This window comes from Poecilia latipinna, unplaced genomic scaffold (assembly GCF_001443285.1).
Source record: "Poecilia latipinna isolate Pla-1442-1.1 unplaced genomic scaffold, P_latipinna-1.0 Scaffold315, whole genome shotgun sequence".
NCBI classification, from domain to species: Eukaryota; Metazoa; Chordata; class Actinopteri; order Cyprinodontiformes; family Poeciliidae; genus Poecilia; species Poecilia latipinna.
The window spans coordinates 235,178-251,470 of record NW_015112931.1 but is presented as its reverse complement, the minus strand read 5'-3'; the positions used below and the strand labels follow the sequence as shown (position 1 = coordinate 251,470).

Below are 16,293 nucleotides of genomic sequence, written 5' to 3'. Positions count from 1 at the left end.
GCTTAGGATTAGTTGCTGCGCGTTTGCGCAGTGTGAAGGAAAAGGAGACCAGCTGCACAGGCAGGCAAATGAGAAGCAGGTGATCAGTATCGGCAACAAGAGCCAATGAAATCGACCCGATTATGATCGGTGACCGATCGATCGGCACACCTCTAGTTCAAATAAACCATTAAAAGGTCCAAGTTGATTATGTAAACACCATTTTGCCATCTTTGTACAAACTCATATTTCTTATGAATTTTTGGGAAGTAGAATAAAGAAATGAAACCAGTTTTCCACTCCTCAGTCATACTACCCGTCTGTTTTCCTAAAGACTGGTGAGATTGTTTTTATCGCCCCGCTTCAAAACTGCTGAGGCAATTCCTATTGTGAGGAGTCATTCAGGGAATCTGCCTCAGGGTGACAGTGGATGTGGTTTCACCCTCCACCCCGCTCCAGGAAAAAGCTGCGCAACTTGTTCTAGATGTTGCTTATGATGAGAGTCAGATTTATTAACCGTTACTGTCACAATTCATTAAAAACCTGCTTGAATACATCTGAATATTTAGAACAGCGCTAAAGTTGATTAGCTAAAAAAGGCAAGGATGGTGTTTTGTGCTTTTAAAGGGACAGTATTATGTAAAATCCACTTTTTTGAGCTTTGCATCATGATATAATGTTATGCACTCATTGAAAATATACCTGGAGAGTTGCCTTGATTCTTTCACACGTTTGAGAAATCCTTGAATCGCCATGGCAACCATTCAGCTGTGCAAAATGCCTGGTTGGACCTAGCCCCACCTTTGAGATGCAGCTCCTCCTCAGCTGCAGTTTCCAAGCTTCTGCCTCTCAGAGCAGCTCCTTCAGACTAGCCAGCAGCAATTAGCAAACACCTGGTGAAAACTGCATCTGCCGACATCATTATAGGAGTTGCTTCTCAATGAAACGCTGGTAAAAACGTTGTTAGAGGGTAAATAGAGGAGCTATGTTGCCCCTTAGTGTGATTTGCTAATTTTAGTTTTTTCATAAATAAAAAATAAAAATGCAAATATTTTCTTTTTCCCTATCAAAACATAAAACATGGACGAGTTTCAAGTTACCACTTTTTTTGTTACAGTGAATACAGCGTCACTGGAAGTGGAAGTTGGCTAGACAATAAGATAATACATTTTTTAAAATGAAAAGCTCGTGTAAAGACAAGTCGTCAGATATTCTGTTCGTTTTATGCTCCAGACTTTGTGCTTTGCTCTATTTGGACTGCCTAAAGGAAAATGATTCCTTGTACATTTAATACCTCTTGTTTAACATCTGCACGGCTGCGACTGGATAAGGTGGAGGTAGCTCTGATATCCAGTTACGACACCAGAAATGTGGCGAAGCTGCAGCACGGCCCGTTTCTCTGGAGGACCGGATGAATAATTAAGGAGCGGTGCTTATGTGAAGAAGTTCATTAAGATGCAGACTCACACCGGTCTCCATGGCAGCAGCGCCGCATCTCTATTGGGTCAACAACAACCCAAACTAGCAAGGTGGCGATGTGGGTGAGGTAGGAGGTTTCCCAGAATAAGGGATGTCCCTTGGTTATCGCTGCAATCTTCACTTGCATTTGGTCGTGAGATATGAAACTTAAAAAATAATTACATGTCTAAAATCGGCTGGTTGTCACCACCTCTGAGCTCTGCAGCCACCTGGGCATTACATTCCTAGAATCTATTTATATTTCAGGGTAAATGGATGCTTTTTCCAATGCTGATCAATAATAAATAAAGAACAATATGTCTGAGGCACATTTCTAGCGGTTGTGTTCATGCACTCGGAGAAAGTTTTTTTTTTTTTTTTTTTTACAGTTTGTTGCAGTACTCTTTCATAATGCACTCCTGCTGTATAGAATATCCCCTGAACTCCACTTAAAAGGAAGTTATTTTCAGCTGTGAAATAAACGAATGGAGACTTTATCTGGGTGGACTTAACAGGTAAGTAAGCAACAAAAACAACAGAGGGTGAAGGTTACATAGTCGGGACTCCTGTGGAGTGATATTAAAGCCTAAGATTATTACAGAGTGATTTGGGGATATTGTTCACTCGTAATCCCAGTGACATTTTCATTAAGCCCTCACATCTGGGGAAAGCAGCCTGGGAGTCATGATGGCTGCAGGTTAGACCGCTACTGTTCATCAGCAAGCATGCAGGAGCCCTGTTGGAAATTAATCTGCATTGTTCCTGCTGCTTCTGTACTCTTGACACAGTCTGTGCCCGATATCAAATCTCAGCGCTTTCGGGATCTTTCATCCTGTTTTAGCGCTGCTGCTGCTGCTGCTGTGTTATCTATACTGTAAACCCAACAGTTAAGTTTAAATTTCATTGCTTTTGTCCCCAGCAGAAGGAAATCCCTTTAGAGCGGGCCGGAGAGCACACCGAATCCCCCAGGCTTCAATCGTCAATTGCTTTTTGTCTCTGCTCTTGAGCCTGCCGTTCAGTCCCTTCTACCAGCGTGTCATTGTTGCAAAGGATCATATCCTTTTCAACCTCTGCTGGCCGTCATCGTTGCTTCGCTCGGCTTTTGTCGTTGCTGGTCGCCAGTTAAATTTAGACCCTCAATCAGAAAACGACGAAGGGCAGCCGAGATGGGAATTAAGCATGTCCTCCTTTTCTCTAGAGATCACAGAGCACAGCCTGGGTTTGAAAGGCTTCTTGATGAAAGTGGGAGGTTCTCTGTTGAGCAGGGAGGATGGATTTAGGCAGTCCAGGAAGACAAGAGGGTCAGGTCTCTGAGAGTCTGCCTGTAGCGTTGGCAAAAGAGAATAAGCGTCGCATGACATTGCATTGTACTGCAGAGATTTTCCCTTTGTCTTTGTCATGCAAACGGTGTAAAGCAAATACAGATGTTTCTTATGAAATGCTTGCAGTAAATTCAGTGGAATCTGCTTCCAGCTTTCCTTGGCCTATTTATGAATCTAAAGACGAGCCGATAGCTGCTGAAACCTCCCATCCTAACCCAGAGATGATGATGCTGATGATGATGATGATGATGATGATGATGGTATGGACGGGCAAGAGAATAGTGTGTCCGTTAGGGCGATTATTGCTCTGTCCCAGTTAGAGGCAAATTTATAGAGCATAAGAAAGATGCAGCTGAAAAGCACGGCTGCAGTAATCCCCTCCACACACTTAGCTGCCTTTTCAGCGACATCGGCTGAATGCAGATGAGAGAACATCTAAGATTTCTCTTTCTTTTTTTTTTTGTCTTGGTTGCATGGTTGAACAGTTTGCTATTTAGTTATTGTTAGATGCCTGTAGCCAAAGGCGGTTATTTGGCTTTGCATCGACTGCCGAGGGGTGTCAGTTATGACTTGTTGAACTATTTAATAGCTTTAACAGTGCTATCGGCTAATTCACACACACACACACTGTCTGTGCTGTGTTAATTTATTTAGCAGGAAATCCAATGGAACTTATTTCTCTTCATATTTGCATTCAGTTTGTGCTGTTGTCACTGAGAAAGATGAATTTAGATGATCAAAGTGTTTGTTTTTTTTGAGCTGACTATAAATTACCTCCATGTCTTGTTTCTGCACGGCTGCATCAATCACTAAGATCACACTGTCTGGATTAAATGAGGAAGTTCTCTTTCACTGTCGAAGCAAAGACGAGTTTCTGAGAATTTATTGTATTTTTTCTAACTGCTGCTTAATATATGTAGCGTCTGATCAGACGGATATGAGTACTTGTTCCTCATTCTCTTGCAACTTTTTTATTGTCACGTTTTTAGCAGCCAATGAATAAAGAATCGGTCTTATTCCAATCATCTATAGTTGGTTGTATTAGGTTAGAAGAGGTGGATTCTCTCATCATCGATGTTTAGCGAACTAACGAGCAGAACTGTCCTCTGATTTTTCTACAGGAGGATGCAGCAAACCCTCTGAGATGTTACTGGGAGGCGGTGATGGGCCAGCGAAGGTTGTAGTGGTTTGCAAACCCCCGGACACGGCCCCAGCAAGCAGCTACGCTAACCGACACAGCCATGCCGCCGCTGGCGTCCTGATCCTCCTCCTCCTCCCCCCCGACTTCCTGAATCTTTCTCCGGTCGCTTAAGACTCGCAGCAGACTGTCCAGCATGGCTTCGCCCTTCATGTGGAAGCTGTCCTCGCAGAAGCTCGGCTTCTTCTTGGTGAGCTTCGGCTTCATCTGGGGCATGATGCTGCTGCATTTCACCATCCAGCAACGGACCAGCCATGAGAACAGCGCCGTGCTGCGCCAGCAGATCCTGGATCTGAGCAAGCGCTACATTAAAGCGCTGGCGGAGGAGAACCAAAGTGTTATGGACGGCCCGTATGTTGGAACCATGACGGCTTACGGTGAGTCCTCGGCTTACTGTTTCACATGTTCTGACTAACATGTTGCATCAGGCTAAAGTATTCATAATTGAATTTAGAAACATGCACCTTTAGTGTAGACAAAATGTAGGAAAAGTTTGTTTCCTGGGCACTTGCATAGTTATTCTGCCCCCATTATAGGGGTTTTTGCCAAACCTTTCCAGATTACAGTGACCCAAAGCTGCACGCTAATAGCTGTAATCTAAAACTCCCTCTGAAAATGCTTGTAACCAAATATAGCTGCAGTACTGCAGAAGCTAATATCAACAATTTCTCTTGGAGCCAATCAGTGGCAAGAAAAATAAATCACTTTTCTGGATTTCATTTGCGAATTCCAGTCAATTACTTGTCAATGAATTTCTAATAAAATTCAGTTTCTGATTGCATGACTAAACCAAACTCCTTTTCAACTCTCACAATGAGATTGAGAGCTTTTATTTCCGTTTTATTTATTGTTTTTGGTTGTTGTACATTAAATTTTATGATGTGTAAACAGAGTGCACAAAATGCTGCAAGCCTAATAACCAACAAGTCGTATCAAAATGGAGAGTATTCACACCAACTTTAACCTAGCACTACAATAGTAAAAAAGAGCTAGCTGTATGTCTTGAGTCAAATCTACATTTCAGAATAACTGATAATTAATTTTATGTTTTAGTAAAAGATTCAGTTAGTGGATTTATCCACCTTCTGATCAAAAAGAAGATGTAGCGCTGACCCAGCTGCACTGGAGTGTAATACTGTTTTAGAAAAGGTCTAGAAAACACATCAATAACTTATTCATGCCATTAATAGACCTGTGCGACTCAATGGGAGTCTTCATTAGAAACCTGAGATTGGAATTGATTGCAGTCTAATTCCCAGAGAAACAACAGCATACAGTGAAGCTCCTGGAGATTAAATCAGCTCTCCCACAACCTGAAGGAGATGCAGAGGTATCGAGCGAAACGGGAGCTGCACCAGGCTTATGGATTTCACTGGGATTTATTTTCCAGGACTGTAACTCGATATTTGTGTTTTTTTAACTTCTGTCTTATTGGTAATGTTTTTCAGCAGCTTTAAAGAGTTTTCAGACTAAAATTGAGTGAAGAATTTCAGACATTATCCAGGGATTATTATGATTCTCTTTCCATTTTCAGGGAATACTTCTTCGTCCTGTTTGTTTGTTTTTTGTTTTTTCTTCCCAGTTTCTCATCGCTACAGCTGTGTGTCGTCCACTGTCCAATATCGTATAAAAATCCATTTCAAATCCTTGATTAGGAAGCCAGGCAGCAGGATGCACTGCGCTTCCTGCATTTGTCTTGATCTGATTTGTAATGACTTCAAGAGGCCGGCTGGGGATCCTCTTTGTTACCCATGAAGGACCCATAAAATCCATTTCAATTTAATTCTGTGAATCCCAAAAGCTCTTTCAGGGACCAAGGCAGCTTTATCTATATGAAGAAATGTCATTTTGCAAAACAATTGGCTGAAACTTAAAAAAAAAAAAAGATGGCATATTCTTTTTAGACACTTAACAACAGTATCTCTGTTTTTAAAAACTGTTACTAACATGGTTTATTATCTATTGCTAATAATGATAGAAAGCAGTATTTATGGCTGGCTGCTTGCCAGTTAAAGCAACTCTCTGTTAGACTTAACATTTTCCTCTAAATGTCATCGCAATCGCTGCAGGTTAAAGTATCGAGGAGGCCAGAGAATTACGCCAGTGCCATTCTGAAAATGTCTTTCCATCTCATTACCATTCAGAAATATCCTTATTTGATGTTTCCTCTGCAGTATTAATGCAGAAGAAAACAGAAAAGAAAAAAAAAAACTAAGCCTGGTGATGATAAAAAAGCTTTATCTTGTCCACAATTCGACATTTCTTGCTACGTTCAGAGATCTTAAGATACTAAGGGGTCGATGTTGATGCTCTAAATGTTCTCTGAAGGAGAGACGCAGCAGTATACCTGATCCAGCTTGTTCTTAAAGTTGATATCTCTGACTGGGGAGGGAATTGAAGTTGCCTGCTCTTGCCTGCAGACTTGAAGAAGACCCTCGCAGTGCTGCTGGATAACATCATGCTGAGACTGGGCAAGCTGGAGTCAAAGGTGGACATCATTTACAACGGCACCGGAGCCAATCTGACCAATGGTACCGGCACGGCCACCCCCAGCGCCTCCAACTCAGAAAAAGTGAACGTAGCCGGTACGTACCGGGCTTCTTGTTTTTCCTCGTGTTGCGCTAAACGTTGCAAGCATCACACAGTTTGATGCATTTGGACTTGATCCAGATAAGCTCCTGCTCCTGCATGCTGAGATTTGCTCAAACTTGCATTGAATCCTCAAGGTCTGCCTGCAGATGTTTTCGTTGTTTTGGTTTGTAGAAGCAGGAAAATATCTCATGTGACTGTTCCTTTTTATGATTTAAGTCAATAATTACTTTACAGATAAGAAAGGCTTGGGATATGTTGCTAATCAGAACAGGTTTTACAGCTTTATTTGCCACTAAACAGTGATGAAGGCTGTTAATCATAATTTCAGACATCTATTAGTTAGCAACAAAAATTGAGGTTTTCCAACCATATATTAGAACATCATTGTCATCATACCATTTTTTCCCCATATAGTGATAAACACCATAATTATCTATTATGGAAGACAGCATCTCCATGGTTGCGTTATGCTTTGGATTTTGTGATTTTTGCAGATTTTTTTGTTTGCCAAGTTTCTTTTAACACATATTTTTCTTCCACTTCTCAGTTATGCATCACATTGTTTTGATCTCTATTAAAATTCCAGTAAAACACATTAAAGTTTGTGTTTGAAATGTAGCAGAATGCAAAGATTTTTGTCAACCTTCGTAGATAAAAGGTTGCAAAAAAACATTAATTTATCTTTCATTTGAGCTCCTCTTCTGTTACCCAAACCAGGTGTCTATAAGGATTTGCAGCAGTAGCCTGGCAGAGAACTTTCTAATTCGCAGTTGCAGGACAAAGTGAGGCCTTAGGCTCTCCTGGCAGTGAACTCCAGTCCCTTGCACTCCGGAGTGTCCTTTGAAGCACGTCTCCTGTGTTGGAGTGGGTGGCAGGCAGAGCTGTTGTCAGCTCCACTGGCGCTCCTCCCCGACTGGAACGCAATTACACAGATAGGAATCTGGACAGTGAAGGGAACACGCCTGTCTTTCATGGCGGCTGCTATCAAGATGGAGCTGAACAGCAGCCCTGGGACTGAACTGTTTCCACCCAGGATGCTCTAAAGCTTCCCGGCTCTGGACTCTGGCTTGTCACAGACTAAAGCTGGGGCTTTTCAGTCTGATAAGTCCATGTTTTTACAGGAGGAAAGACCTGAAATGTTGGGAAAATAAGTCTTTCTTTTTTTCTTTTTTTTTTGTTTGTTTAGGTGAGTGTAGTTGATGATTATTTAATTAATTGGAAGAATATTAGGTTTTTGAGATTCCAGCTAGTTTATAAAATTGGATCATTTCAGTCACTGTCCAGTTTTTCCCCCAATGCTTCTCTCTAAATTTCATAAAAATCTCATCCATTTTACAAATCTCACATTTCACATTTCAGAACAATACTGCATGGATCAGCGGATGACAAATTGACATATGAAGTATATTTACTTGTGTGCCCATGTGTATCCCATATAGTGTGTGTGTGTGTGTGTATATATATATATATATATATATATATATATATATATATATACACACACACACACAGATATACTTATATGTATGTTTTAGCATAAATTGCAAGAAATTTAAATGAGTTATTTCAAATTTTTAGCACCACAGTGAACATCATATATAGACATTCATGTCATACTTGAGGCAGTAATTTGGAGAACAAACACAGGCCAATATATGACAAAACAAGAACCAAAAATAAAACAAAACACACACAAACCCCAGCAATTGTTTCCATAAGTAGGTGGATAAAAAGTAGATTACTAAAAAAGAAACACAGGTTACAGAAAATAAATAAAATGTAAATGAAACAGAATGCGAGCCTTTTCTCTGAAGATGTTAAATGGCGTAAAGGGAAGCTAAATCTCTTTGACTTGCTGAATTTAGCTGAAATGGGAAGTATACACCAGCATGCAAATGTGCACAAACAAACAAAAGCAACCTCTAACGAGGAACTTGCCTTCCAGCTTGGACTGATGCAGTTTCTCGTAGATTCACATGCTGTCGCTGCCTCGGTTCTCACATGCGTTACACAATTCATAACTTCTAGTTCCATTAAACATGTTGCCAAAACATCTAAACCAAATATTCTCAAACATTTGTGTGTTGCATTGTGATTAGAAATGCACCAGTTCAATAGTAAAACCTGTATTGGTCCTGATGTTGAAAACATTGATCCATAAGAGCAGATCTATTGGCTCTAATTCTATGCTTTGTGATCCGAGTGTCGTCATACTTTATTATGTATTTTACGTTATATTTAAAATTCCTAATTTCACTTTCTGAACCATTTGAAACAAAGTTTGCGGTTTATTTTTGTATGTTTGACCAAGTTAATCAACTTATCAGTTTATTTATTTCACATTGGCTGTTAAACTAGTTGCACTGGCAGAAAAATTAAAGTTGTTTTCACAAGTTTGACCAAGCTTGTGAAGGTAATCGTGTGTTTAAGTGTTATCAAATCAATTTGTAATCCAGTATTTTTATTTAAAAAAGGAACATTGAAGTTATTTCAGCACTGTTTTTCTGTGTCGAATTGGCATCAACCGATACTAATCCTCCATTATCGGTATCTGAATTAGATCGGTGCATCCCTAGTTGTGATGTCATCAGTATGTTTCTATTTTCAATTTTGTGGTTATTTACCTAATTTTCTGTATTTCTTGTGATAAATCTGAGTAATTATTTAGAGAAGTTGTTTTTTTTTTCTTTTCGAATGTGGGCGGAGCCTGTGTCTTTAAGACATCGCATGATGTCAGTCTGAGTGTCCAAACAATTCAGCGATGCCGTGTGATTGCTGAAATCAGCCACCAAATCCAATTTCACAAACTGCTTTTGTCTTTTATAAATGCAGCTAACATTTATGGACTGGACCATATAGATTAGATTTCCTTGAGGAAACCGGGGAGGTTGCTGCCTTTTCTGGCTTGCACAGGAGTCTCTGATAGGATCAGATTGTCCATCCAGCTTTGCCCAGCAGGAGGCAAATGGAACTGGACCCAGTGGCGGTGTGTGAGACGCCTTGTCTCCCTGTGTCTCACTGATGTGGATAATCAACCTACCCACTGGTGCTTCATGTGTGGTCCTGCCAGCGGCATTTTTAATCTCATCCCACGCTCACACACTCCACGGCAAACAGACAGATGTAATTTATACCCAGGTTGTGATTTGCAGCTAGCCGGACCTCGATGCTCCTTTCTCCCATTTAAGCCCCCCTTGCGATATATTTCTCTCTCTCCCTTGAGTGTATTTAACTTTATTAATGTCCTTTTCATCTCTGCTACATTGGTGGAGATGTCACCTTTGGCTATTTCTGCAGAAAGAGATGCTTCACAGCTTAATGTGTTTGTACCACTTTGTCTCTCAGCAGTGCTATCTGCTGACTTTTTACCATTCACAGCAAAAATGAAATCCAAGGACAAAATGGCAGCACTTTGGCTGAGAACAATGTTAATTTTATCCTTTTGACTAAAAGTATTCCTTATAGTACATCCTGCTGTGTATGAATCATTTGTCACTTTACAAGATGGATTTTATTGACATTGTATGAGAGTTTTCTCACACATTTTGATTTCTTAAGGATAAAAAGGATATCTCTACACATAAATTGCATATTTTTCATTTGATTTGCTGTATCACACATTAAGTTTAATTTCTTAACTAATTAATGAGCCCCCAAAGATAAATATAAAACTACTCAGGATTTTAAATTGCTTTAATTCAGGGTTTAAAGCTGGATCTGTTGTTGTTAAACATGATTTAGAGGCCAAGCAAAGTGTTGACTGGCTACATTTCACATTTTTTAAATAAATCCAGTCCAGATGCAACAATAATAATAAAAAAAACTTTCAAAATTCATCCCCAAGCTGTCGAGAACTTTATAGGAACTACATAAATAGATCTATAAACTCGAGTCTGTAGAAGTGTGCAGTTTTAAAAAGAACAACATGTCACAGCCCTGTTTTTAAACCTTAGGTTTAGTTTGAAGCCACTGCTGTAGCTAACACCTACAGTCTCCAAATGCACACAGGATGTGTATTAATAGGACTGGCAGACAAGACTAGTGACCACATATCAACACTGCAGTCATAAACAAACACGCGGGACAACTTGTTCATTATTCCTAATAAACTTTGTAGCTGACATAAAGTTGAAAGCTAAATTTAAATGGTGCTTGTTTAAATAGCAGCTGGTGCAAATGGGAAAAACGGTATTTTAAATGTAGCGATCTCTAATCGGCAGCAGACTGGGTTGTAATTCTGAAGCTCTGGGTCTGCTGGTTGGACTGGTGGGACCTAAACTGAGTAGGATTCCTTTTCGTTTCATTTTTTCGCCATGTGACTGCTGCTCAGCAGAAACTTGTGAATCCTCAAAAGGACAGTGATGCAGATTTAAACATCCTTTGTTTCAATCTCTTTGATGTGGAGTCGTTGAAAGAGTTTTCCCTCGTATAAGAGCGAGCAACAAGTACACCCAACTACTTTCTCTAGCAGACTGTACATCTGGAGAACTCCTCCTACATTTTGATTAAGAAAGCATGGTTGGAATGGGAGGAACATCTGGACCTGACTCCATTGGATGCGACACGTGCTATCTAGTTTCTCTTCCAGTCTACGTTTCCTTTCATGCTTCTTTGGCTTTATTTAATCTCTGGTTCAATGCCAGAATATGTGATCAGATTTTTTGTGTAATGGCCAAAAAACTTGTTAGTAGGATTCACATCTCAGTTTTCACAAAATTCCAGTGTCCAGACTGTCTCATCGGCCGAACCTCCTCAGACAGTGGAACATTAGTCAAATCTGAGGTCTCTAAAAGGTTTCCTGGATTAATCTCTTGTCCTTGGATTGCTCTCGGTGTGAAATCTGGATCTCTTTCCCGGATAATTTTGTTCAAGCCGATCAGATTGCCCGAGCACAAAAGGCGGATTGGTGGCAGCCAAACTTTGTGCTCACCGCAACAGAGGGGAATGAGATCAGGGTTACATAGCAGAGGGGGGGGACTTGGATTTGGTTTTCTGCCTCAAGGACTTTGCTGTGGACTGGAGGTAGAGGGAGACATGTGTTGACCAGCTCCAAACACGTGCTCGACAATCCGGGAAGTCCCTCTGGTTTATGTTACCCTGCTGTGTGTCTTTAGGTTGTAGACTGACCTGAAAAAAGCTTTTATTCTACCTCCTCTCCATCTGCTATATGATAGCATGCAACTTCTCCTTTTCATGAAGTATTCTTGTCCAGTTGCATTATCACTGAAAACACATGTGACAATCAGACCGCCTTAGCAAACTTACTTGAATGTGAAGAAGCAGCAGTTCTCGTCCAAGTTTCCTCCATATTGTCCATGGATAAAGATTTGGAATGCAGACTGACTAGTAACTCACCACCACAACCGTTCAATCTATCAGTTTATCTCCAATTCCATCCAAGCATCACTAAACAAGACACTTAGAAACCTGAACTCCCACACTTGAAGTAGAGATTAAGCAGTAAGTGGTTCTCAACCCACTTTTTTCCGGGTTGAGAACCATGACCTCAGGCTTAAAAGCCAACTCCAGTTTAAGGTCACTGCTTGAAAAATGGCAACAGAACATCATCTGCTGAAAGGAAAGATGAAGCCCTGACATTTCCTAACCAGACTCCCTCCAAACTACATCTTGAGAAGTGGTCATAAACGGTATCAGTGATGAGGGGCAGCACAAGTGGAGTCCAACATGTACTTGGAGGGAGCTTCGCTTGGTGCTGAGGCTACAGGCGTACCTCTCGATGCGAGTCATAAGCATTCTCTGGATCAACAAAACACATGTGGACCGGACAACCAAACACCCATGACCCCCTCAACAATGAATCAGGGCTACAAACCTTACCTACCAGTTCTCGGACTGAATCAGAAAGCCGTAAAATCAGTTAATTCCAAACACCACAGTCAGTTTTTCCAGGGAGGCTCAAAAGTCCGAAAACACGATAGCTGGAACACACTGTGACCTTTTAAAACCCCATCCGCAATTGTCAGGGAACATCATGTACCTTCAAGAGGTTTATGAACTACAACAGGTTCTGCTTGTCATTTCAGCTCCTCTTTCAGTTGTATTTAAACTGGAACTAGCATCAAGTCGGGTTACGCATTTGTTTAAGGATTTTCTAGATATTCACTTCCATTTCAACAAAACTTGTGAGCCACTCTGTTATATTTAGTGTCATTATAAGTTATCCAGGATTCTACCCTCTAATCTACAACGATCCAAGCAGGACTTCCTGATTATATCTCCTGATCTCTCCACTTGTTTAGCTGTCAGCGCTCTGCAGCTAACTCTGCTTTCCTCCTGTCTAACTGAGCTGCCACGATGATGGCTAAATTTGCGCACATTAATATCTTCCAGGAAAGTGCCTCAAAAGTGAAGGTTGTTTCGCTTGAGGGGGAAACTGCACTTTTCACCTGAATTATTTTTTCTTCTGTACAATTACACTCTAAATAAAGCTGTGAATCTTTTTCAGTCTATCTCTACCTCAGATTCCCAGTTAAATTTAGGTCTGGACTTTGACTTGGCCACAAATACGTTTATATCTAAAGACGTAAACCACTATTCTATTGTTTAGTCGCAAAAGATTCTGGTAGGAACATTACAAAATGGTGGAAAGTGTATAAAAACTATTGAAGCTTCATTTTTGTTTGGGGACTGAGGTTAAAAACTGAGTGGGAGTGAAAGAATAGCATAAGCCAGATTTCCACCGTCCACTCCTGTAGTTGTCAAATGACTTCATGAAATCGGACCAACACATGCAGGGAAGGAGAAGGGGGGAAAAGGAAACATGTGGAGTGTTGCATATCTTCACAGATGAGGCTATTAAAGTGCTATCAGATGAACAACAGCAAGTGCTAAGTGTTGGGTAACAGTGACTTCAGCGCAGTCAGATGCCTCTGGATACACCATTCAAGTTGAAATGATCTCATTTTTCTCAGGTCCTGATTATTTGCATGTTTTATAGACTGCTTGCCTCATTATTTTAAGTTTCATACGCTTTCTGCCCTTAGTTTGATTTTATATGCTGCAGCTACATATAAACTGGCATGTACTGGCAAGATTTCATTTGTGGTTTCAGGCTCTAAGAAACCATTTAAACACCAATTTCAGCTGTGTGCTGCCGGCTTCTATTTGCTTAGTTTTGTTTGTTCTTCTGTTGGCAATTTAACTTGTGGTCTTGTATATTTTCTTGTTAACCTCACCTGAGGAAGCGTATGTGTGACGTCCTCGTTTGGTTATGTTTGCATCTGACGATTCCTGCCCATTCAAAGTATTCAAACTAATGGGCCCAGACACCCTGCTGTGGGATACTTTGGACTTGTAGCGAAACAGTCGTCTTAGTTTGGCGTATCCAAGAGGTAAAACGGCCCCATCTTTCCTGTTTTTGATTATGAAGGCGGTTATATTTAGCTTCCTCCTTGGCAGCCGCTTATGCTTGATTAAATCGAGGAAAAGATTTGCCTGGTGGCGTTGGCGCGAACCGCTTGATGACAGCCTGCCTTTCCTGGTTGTTCATTTGGTTGGCTGACTGGTGCGCTGATGTGGCCGGCTGACTGAAGGATGGAATAACAGTGGCTCACTCCATGGGTTTTGTCTCAGGACATCCCCTTTACCAAACAGCCGAAAGCTCCTGTTTAATTAGGCTTCTCTTTCAAAGAACACAGCCACAGCAGTGTTATTTACTCGAAGCAACTCCACAAATACGGTTGAAAGTTCTTGCAGACTGGTTAGAAAGGCGCAGCCTTCTTCGCGCTCCCTCCGGCTTCTGCTCTGAAGAACCTGGAGAACGTTTAAACCTTCTAATTAAAGAGTTTACAACCATTTTGTTTGTATTTGGGACGACTGTCTCACAGTAGTTTGCTCTAATTTTGGCCCATTCACCCTGACAGAACTGGTGTAACTGAGTCAGGTCGAAAATACTCACTTTGTTCTCCTTAAGCCACTTTGTCAACCATTGTTCATTAAAAAAAAGACATTTATCGCGAAGATAATATTGTCTCAATATTTCCACTTGATGCTGTTTCGTGAAATGCACCAGTCCCTCCTGCAGCAAAAGTGACATCATCCTTATTTAAAGTTATTTGACTGTAAGTTAAATGTCAGACATTAAGGAAACAAATGGTTCTGTTTTATTGTGTATGTGAATATGTGGTTTTAACTGCATGTAGTTCCTTCACACTTTTAAGGACGTGAAAACAGCCTTAAAGTAAATTCCTCTTTTAATGTTGTGATTTCATTGAAGCTTGTTTAAGAAAAACAACAACCTTTAACTATTTTGAATTTATTTAGCGCTTAGCAACTCTCAGCAGTCAGTGCAAAATGTTGTTTAATGTACGCATTTTCAACATTTACGAACTGTGAGTAATCTTTTAAAGCAGATGTTGGTTATCATAAGACATTGTTTTTAGCTGATGCCATGCTGCTCCTTGTGTCATAGTAACCAGCTGTTACCTTGCACAATTCCAGGAAAGCACCTGAAAAGCCAGCCGAGCAGGCCCGCCCTGCTTCTAACAATAGCCTCGCTTTCCCACTCTCAATAAATTTGTTTACTTTTTATTTATTCATATAACGTTACCTCTTTTTTTAATTATTTTTTTAAACATGTTACCTACATTGAAACCATATAATTCTGCTCCAAGTATTATTTTGACACAGTTTTCACCTTCTGCCAGTAAACGTCAGTTCTGATGAAGCCAGCGTCTCTGAATGACGGTCAGGACAAATTATTGTTTGCCTGGAGATCAGGCATGAAAGAAAACCCTGCAGGCTTGTCTGATTGTGACGCTTTCAGCATCACCTTTTGTTGTGAGGAAATGGGTCGGAGAAGGATGAAGGTTTTTATAAGTTGCTGGGTTTGTTGGTGGTGAGTGGTTGTTATTGTGATGGACTACAGATTATTTACCACTTGTCCCTATCACATTTTAATCTCTAACACACATAACAAGCTCTTAACCAGATAAAAATAAGTCATGTCTTCCGGCTTCCTTTATCACAAACACATTCTCACAGCATTATGCTGCTACCACCATGTTTAGTGTACTATTCAGTGTACTTTTTTTTTGTTCCCAGTCGTCTTATTATCTCTCTGAAATGTGAGATGCTCCGTCTCCGCTCCATCTTTCCTCTAAACTGCAGCATCCTAAAGTTTCTCCTCTAAATTGTCGTCTCCAGTGTGTGATGGTGTCAAAGTTGCAGACCATAAAAAAAAAAAAACTTTATGGCTGACCCGGTCGACCTTATTGATTTTCTTCTCCCGTTTCCCCCTGCGTTCCCTCAGACCTCCTAAACGGAGCCCAGGAGAAGTGCGAGCTGCCGCCTCTGGATGGTTTTCCTCACTGCGAGGGCAAGATCAAGGTGAATCACAAACACACACTCATCTCTCCATCTGCTCCTGCTTTTTTGTTCTACTCCCTTCAATTATTTTTTTGTGCGATATTTTTATTTCTTTATTTAAAAAAGAGGCTGACCTGGAAAGACCCAGCCTGTGAACTTGATACATATTTGCACACACACAGTTTGCATGTTACCACCCACTTCACACACTAGAATGATAAATTATCTGTTGCAAGACTATGCAAATAGGAAACAGAACATTTTATCACTGCCATATAGAGTCCATTCGCTGTTTAATTCCAGGCAGATGACATAGCAGTTCAGCCGTTTGGGTTACTAACAAGACTGTTTCATTCATATCCTCCTTTTTTTATTGCTGGATGGATTTTTATGTGTTCCTTCTGGGGAAAAATTGAA

General features: G+C 40.6%; 1 protein-coding gene across 1 annotated transcript in view; it reads left to right on the top strand.

Annotated features, from left to right (window-relative positions):
- The window catches only part of mgat5 (alpha-1,6-mannosylglycoprotein 6-beta-N-acetylglucosaminyltransferase), a 52,614-nt gene that overhangs the window by 13,367 nt on the left and 22,954 nt on the right, over positions 1–16,293 (top strand). The window contains exons 2-4 of the mRNA XM_015034856.1: positions 3,881–4,334; positions 6,378–6,542; positions 15,821–15,897. Of these exons, the coding sequence (XP_014890342.1) occupies positions 4,094–4,334; positions 6,378–6,542; positions 15,821–15,897 (483 nt within the window). The 5' untranslated portion in view covers positions 3,881–4,093. The remainder of the gene's footprint in view (positions 1–3,880; positions 4,335–6,377; positions 6,543–15,820; positions 15,898–16,293) is intronic.